Source organism: Mizuhopecten yessoensis, unplaced genomic scaffold (genome assembly GCF_002113885.1).
Source record: "Mizuhopecten yessoensis strain PY_sf001 unplaced genomic scaffold, ASM211388v2 scaffold9023, whole genome shotgun sequence".
NCBI classification, from domain to species: Eukaryota; Metazoa; Mollusca; class Bivalvia; order Pectinida; family Pectinidae; genus Mizuhopecten; species Mizuhopecten yessoensis.
The window spans coordinates 1,288,591-1,296,582 of NW_018407840.1; the positions used below are offsets into that span (position 1 = coordinate 1,288,591).

The 7,992-nt window shown below is 34.5% G+C and overlaps 1 protein-coding gene across 1 annotated transcript; it reads left to right on the forward strand.

Moving 5' to 3' along the window:
- The first annotated feature begins 787 nt into the window (after positions 1–787).
- Positions 788–7,427, forward strand: LOC110457096 (neurogenic locus notch homolog protein 2-like). Its single transcript, XM_021508196.1, has 6 exons — positions 788–864; positions 2,528–2,752; positions 3,418–3,522; positions 5,863–5,967; positions 6,920–7,152; positions 7,350–7,427. The coding sequence occupies exons 1-6, from the start codon at positions 801–803 to the stop codon at positions 7,425–7,427; spliced, it is 810 nt and encodes a 269-aa protein (XP_021363871.1). The 5' UTR covers positions 788–800.
- Positions 7,428–7,992: the final 565 nt, after the last annotated feature.

Genomic DNA, 7,992 nt, shown 5'->3' on the forward strand with positions numbered 1-7,992 from the left:
TTTTCTGAGAGGAAAAATGATACTTATTAGGATTTTTCAATTCGATTTTTTTACAAAAAAAAAATAAACTGGTTGGTATTAAATACATTTTAATTTCGCAGGATTTTAACATTACTGTTCATTATGACAAAACACCATTATTCCTTTTTCCCAAAAATGCTCCCTCGCCCATTTTTGCTTTTTCTTTTTCTAAAAAAACTCATCTACAAAAGAAAATGACTCTATACATATTTGTTTGTGTGTTTGTGTGATCAAGTTTGAAACAATAGTCAGTAGTTACAAATTTAATATCTAGGTTGCATAAACACCTTTTGGTATATATGAGAAAAGCGTTAAGAACAATCGATATGGTGTTTTTCTTCGTGTAAGGAGTGTTTATTATAAAATGTAAATCTTTGACGTAATGCATCATTACCTTATCATTTTGCCGTCTAAGCACAATTCTCGAGATATATATCGGCAAATGCATTTGCAGATCATATTCTTAATTTAAGGGGTATTATCCAGGCAACAAATATCCCATCTGGTATACTTAAAAGACTTCTAAGCCGATTTCACATGTTTGGTATATGGTTAGGTCATTTGTTAATATCTGTTTAGCATATTACATTTTAGTCAACTAATCGCCTTATTCTGTATGTACGCATCACTACAAAATAGCTGACCATATCAAATATTATACCGTTCCCTGCCATATGTTACGGTTGCCAGCCTACGATTGGCTTACCTGTCTCTATATTTGTTATAAAAGAAGAAACTTTTCCCCACAAAATCGAGTTTACTCCAAACATTTCAGGGAAATGGCCAACCGAAAATTTACGCAGTGCTACGGCCTTTGGATATGTGTGCTGCTTGCTGCTACATGTAAGTACTCCTTTTAGTTTAACTTGTCTTTTTATAGTCTTGATATATAAAGTAATACACAATTATGTATTTCACTGGAAACCTTTTGGGAATATTTAAATATATTAAAAATAATTTTACCTGTCAAACCTCTGACTCAAGTAAAATTCCGGGTAGCTTCAAATATCACTTTCTTTGATAGATGTCAACTTCGGACAGAGAAGTGGGTTTGTGAAACCTATTAGCAGGTTTTCTGATTCTTATCATAATGACATTGAGAATATTTTATATGTACGAAATGAAGATGATTTAGATCATTCTCATCAGTGGGCCATGTGGTTTTGTTCTTGCTCGGTTTCTAAAGCTTGCCATTACTTTGTATTTGACTTCCATTTACACGGTGGATGTCGTCGTTAATACAGAAGACCCATATTTTTATTATTATTATAACTATATTTACAATAGGGACGTCTTGTTTTATGCTCACGACGTTATTTAACCCTCTATATCTAGCATTTTTGTAATTATCTCCTCGATGACACTCTTACAAAATTAATCGTTTTCTTTAACATTATTCAAGTAATTTGTGCCAAACAAAGGTAAATAGAGGTAGTCATTGATAACATGGGGTTTATATGCAACCATTCACCGGCAGGTGTGTATTTTATGAATACCGGTTGACCTAAGTAGTGCCGAAAACAGGAAAAGACAATTGTGTCAAGACATTGTAGATAGAGGGAGTCACGGACAGTCCTGTGTTTATGTTTCACCCTACACCGGAAGGTTTGTTCACAAATAACTCAGGTTGACCTTAGTCAAACTCGTTCGTTGTTACCCTATTAATGCTAAAACCTTTAAAAGTCCCCAGAGTTAATGAAAGACAAATTGAAACAGAAAGACAATTAAGTACAGACCCCTGTTTGAGATACTGTTGAGAATTGCAACATGTTCATAGCCTGTAAAACACATTATTGCACACTTTTTAAGAAAGCTCTAGGTTTTTCATCAATGTGAAATAACTCAATTTGTTGTTGTTTAATAATAAAATGATTTCATCTCTTCTGAATCATTAGATAAATAGCCAAACTGTTTGTTAGATATATGAATATAAATAGTAATAATATAGATATATGTAACACATCGAAAGAAATTTTAGTGTTTAAATATGAACTTTATTTTTAACAACATTTATGAGACAATTTATTGCAACTAATATAAATCACTCTTGTTTGCCCGAATGGAAGAACTCGGGAGGAGGTCTTAATGTGGGAGACAATCGGGTTACTAGGAGAAAACCCATACATTCATTGTTTAAATTGCAGATCAAAATTGATACGTATCAAAAACTTTGAAAACAATAAAGTTTTAACGTTAATGTTTTTGCGACATTAAATTAAATAACCTCTTTTTTGTGACGTTCTGGTATAACGTGGCTGTAAATGAAAGGCTTGTCACACATAATATAAACAGTATTATTGAGGTTTACATTATCATAAGTAGCTAAATATTGTTTATGTTCTCCGATCAATAGGATATTCAGATATTTATGAATTTATGAAATGAAACAGGTTCATGTGAGGTTATTATATATATATATCCATATATATATGTTTATATTAGATGTAAAAGAACACGTTTTTACTGTGTTCACAGCCAATAATAATGACGTTTTCTGTTTTAATAGATGCCGATCACATCCAAGACTACGGCGGTGGAGGAGGTTTTATTGATGGCGGCACAGGAGGAGGCTACGGTGGTCCCTCACATGTTGTTGTCGGCGGATATGATGATCACTCACATGGTGGTTCTGGAGGAGGCAAAACGCATTGCTGTGACAACGCTGACCTGATAAACGGCAGATGTGTGTGTAAAGCCAATTACCGAGGACATAGCACTCATCCCTGTGACAGTAAGTATTAATCGTTGTTAAAGGTAATATTCGCTACCTACTGATGATTGTTGTTATAGTAGCGATAGCTAGTTGTTGTCAAACTCAAATTGATTCATTTACATAAACATAGCATGTGGTCTACTACCTTTAATATTTGAAATTATGCATTTTGACAGGTCAAATAGAACATCATAATGTCATTTTTATAAAGTATCTCCCTATTCGTTATGGTTATCTGTTAATACCATTTTTTCCGCACTAGAAAAAACATAACGAAAGACATTCTTCTTCAATTACTATATTAAACTGTTACTTGTCAGATATTATTGGGACCAAATCGAAAAGTATGAATCCCTTTTACACGACACCATATTATGATTTCATTAACAGAAAAACACTGTTTTCATTTTTTTGCTTTTTTTTTTTGTGAAGTCAGAATATTGCGATGAACGTCATTTCCTCTGACGAGAACAATTCGGGAGGGTGACACAAATTCCGAAAGTATAGATCAATTCATCATTTTCTTTTTCAATTTTGCTTGATTTAATTTCGCTTGAATTTCAACCACCTATTCTAAATAGTGAATAGGAATTAACCAGATCAAAAAAAACAAGAATATTTATCACAGATATATTAAAACATTGGAATTAAATATGAATTATCGTATCTTTGCTGTATTTAAGAACCTTGCTGGGACAAATGTGGAACCAATTCGTACTGTAACGTACAGGAATTTAAATGTTACTGTAAGGAAAGTTACATCGGTGATCCCTACTACGAATGTGACTGTAAGTACTTAAAGTGGAAATGCATTGATATGATTATTTCGTTTATCGCAGTTAATAGATATTAGACTGAATACAAGTTTGTTTGTTTGTTTGATTTTGTTTAACGTGCTATTAACAGCTAAGGTCATTTAAGGACGGCCCCCTGTGTGCAAGATGCATGCGTGTAGTGTATGTGTGTGTATTTTGGGAGGCTGCGATATGTTCGTGTTTGTCTCCTTGTGATAGCGCGGAACTGATGCCGACTTTATAGTGCTACCTCACTGAAACATACTGCCGAAGACACCCAGCAGGACGCCCCACCCGGTCACATTATACTGACAACGGGCGAACCAGTCGTCCCACTCCTAATTTGCTGAGCGTTAAGCAGGAATACAAGAATTGAATCGTGGTCTCCTTAGGTGTATATGTTATAATGGTTCTTGATTTCACATTGATATAGTGATTGAATCTGGAATTTTCTAGTGTCCATGCAAGTATGAACGGGGGAAAATCTAGCTACACACAATATGAGCGGCTGTAGCGGAGTAAAGTCCATAGGTCAAACACTACCAATAGAAAGGAAAACCAAAACATCATTTGAATTACAAGCTCTTTTCATTCATTCATAAATGAAGTGTAGTAGTATAACGTAAACTCGCCCCGTCATTTCGGGGATCTCAAAATTAATTCACATGAAAATATTCCACGGCCGCTTCATCCGACTTGAGCAACCTTGTTGAGAAAAACTTTGTTTTAATTTGCGAATGAGCTGTAATTTAACTTAGCTAATTAAACATAGAGAAAGTTTACAACAGTGTAGCCTTGTGTACGGTAAAGTCGAGGGATGATGTTTCTGGAGGACGGACAGGCCAGGGTGACACCAGGTTTGAGGAAATAGGCGTTTATTATGACGTGCATTGCATTAGCAACACTTGTCAGGTTTTTATTTGTTTCATGGATCATTCATGGATATCAAATATGAAAGAATTTTAATTTGTTTGTCGTAGGAAGAACATAACGTGTCGTATTTCCAACCCTGCGTCCCTCGGGGTTCGGTTCTTTGTAGTTTCGCCCGCGCTATGTGCGGCGTGTGTAAATGTTGGAAACATCCAGATCAATTCATTATATTGCCACTAATGTGATCATATATGACACCGAAATATAGTCAGTTTGAGCTTCGTCAAATTGATACCATCTAAAGAGAAATCGGATCACCAAACCATCATTTTATTCTTACATATGAAATTCTGAGGATGAATTATATTCATTTATAATTGTATCAAAGAAAGAAAATGAATTGGGTGTTGTTACAAACGAACTTAGCACCCGGGGCTCACGCGAGATATTTATAGTACGCTCTTACTTCACCAATCATTCGTTTCCAGTTTTTGCGAATGTCATGATTCAAATCAGATCAAGGCGTGCATTTTGCAGTATCGTACACTTCAAATGAATATTCTTTTGTCAGCATATTAACATTTTGTGATAACCTTTTGAATTTATATAAAAAAACAAGTATTTCTAACGTGTGAATTTATTCCTATTGTCCAAAACTGAATACATAGTAGTAGCACGCGCCATTTTCTTAAAAACGTAAGCAAAACACTGACTTTTGAGTTTGAATTTCTGGTGATATTTGAACTTCAAAATTAACAATCTGTAGCCAAAACATGGTGCATGGCTATCTATTATAAGACTACGTCATTGCTATAAATGATCTGTTGACACTTTTATTGATTTCAAATTTTTTTTTCAAAAAGTGATCCGATACTGATATGATTTGGGTCAAACGACAGAACTTGATTCTGTTGTATGTATGGTCAACAGTAGATGAAAGTTATTTCTTTAAAAAATTCTAATACCTAAACTAATGAAAACTAAGACAAAGATACAATAAAAAAACGAGATAAACAGTAGATAATTTTCACGGTGAGTGTTTTTGCAATGGGAGACAACTCGAACGACAATTCATTTGCTTAGTACTGAAAATAGGAATTTAGACAACTATAAAAGTAGTCACATGCTAAAACAGCCGTTCATAATAATATCAACAGCTGTTTTTTGGATCACATGTGCTACTATTAGCCAATTACAGAACCTTTAACAGAGTGCAAAAACAAATTTGGAATAACATGAACATACAATTCATCTAAGGACCTCATGTATATCCCATTCACATCAACAAAGCAAGATTAAATCTTTAAATAAATTTATATCATGTACATGTTTCGTTTGTCAAACTTAACCCTCAAAAAAATGTATATGACATAATCATTAAAGTGAATGACAGTTTTTTGAGGCATATCTTCCAGTGTATGTAAAGCATTAAATACCTGTATAGTATAAAAAGCTCTGTTTTAGTGCCATGTGGAGGAAAGTGTGCCTCAAATGCTTACTGTGACAGTGTTACCAACACCTGTCGCTGTAACACTGGTCTTATTGGTGATGCCACAAAGAAATGTTTCAGTAAGTATATGTTTAAATAAACCGCCGTTAAAAAAGGAGGGCCTAAAAGATATGCATTTCATTTTAAAAATATATATAGATAAACAACTTCAATTCAAATGTCATGACATTTTCCATCTGAAAATAGGACTTGAGAATTAGTCAATTAAGACATAATGTCAAATTGATCTCGAAAATAAGACTGCTTGAAAAATAGGGCGGAATCAAAAATAAGCCTTGGATAACTTACTGAAATGAACATAATACGCGCTTATTATGGCTAATGATTGAGATTTAATGGTATAATTTATATCGTAGTATCGTTAGACAACTGAATGAGTCCTACATGTTTACGGATATATATTTATATTGATATTGTAAGATAGTTTCGTATACAGACTACAGATATGCGACTCGCTTATCAAACACAATATATCAATGAATGCATAATGATTCTGATTTACCCATATATCTAGCTAATGATTAAAGGATTTTTAGAAGTGAGTGAAGCCACCTATAACAAATATAATAAACCAACATAAACATCGCATTCCTTCATGCAAGTAATCCATCTCGCGGCTGTTCTGACAAATATTTATTTTGGAAAATCCTATAGCTTATTGACACCTCCCGCTTAGAATGATTTATTTTAGTTCCTTGATAACAAAAATAAAAAAATATGCTCATTGGTTTGAATTTTAACAAAAACATATGAAAGATATTTTGTGAGAAAAAAACAATACAAATATTTGATATCATATAATCTTGAAATTTTATTTGGAAAAGAGTTCACAAATGTGGCGGTATTAAAGAAATGACAAATTTTGAATGCACATTTGTTCGTGATTTTGCCGCAAAGTGTAACTGTTAGTTAATGGTAATATGCTCTCATTGATATTGCAATACTTATTGTGACTGTCAAGGTTGACTCGAAATATATATGCATAAATGTGTATGATTTTATTTTTGTCAGGCCCAAGTGTCATCGTATTTGCACAGTCTAGCTACACAGTGAGAGAAAGCGTTGGAGTCTTAAAGATTAAAGTTAACAGGCAAGGAGGAACATTCGGTTCTATCACTGTGGGATGGACCGTGTCCAGCGGCACTGCCACCAGCCCGTCTGATTTCACATTTGCCTTAGGTTCACTTCAATTTGGTAATGGAGACTCTGTGGAATTTATTTCTATCAAAATTATCAATGATCAGGTAAGAAATCTTCTGTGTCATAGGCCTCCAATTTCCATAAACGTTCCAAATAATGCCATTATACAGGTACATAAATAGGATAGAATCAGATAGTTGATTACTAAAATGTATAATTACAAAGATACCTATTTCGGTAGATTTGAAGGCATACAGTTAGAATTACGCCCAAGTATCCACTTTTTGTGGCACGAACGCAGGACGCACGCTTCCAGAACGGAGACGAGCCGCTTTACGACCGCAGGACGAACCCGGTTCGAACGCAAGCCTACCGATAGTACCGGTGTTACCGATTGGGCCTAACGCTTCTAGTACAGCCGCTTCCCGAACGGAACGAGGTTATTGGCCGCTATCGGCCGCTATCGGCCGATAAACTGCTTAATTATACCTCGCCGCTATCGACCGATAAACTGATACCTGGCCGATAGCGGCGGATCGAACGAACGAACTATGAAGCCGCTTTCAAGGGACGGAACTAGTAGTAATCGTCTGGATAACCAAACCACTCAATTACACCTGTACTTACCACCCACAAGATATATTTAAGTCCGTAACTAAACTAATAAAGCCGTGTTATTTGAATAATGTCGGATCAGTCTAAGAATAACATTTCTCTTATTCTTATGATTAAAATGTTAGACAATGATACGAATTCTACAACATATATTTGTTTGAATAGGCGGTAGTTTAATCTATGTTATAACTGAATGACCACAAATGTATAGGTATACCTAGACAATTACGACACGATTTAAATTCAAATACATGATTGCTAGCGAATTGTAACCATAATCACGGAATCACGTACTCCGTGCCAATATTCACGGAAGAATTGTCCTACCA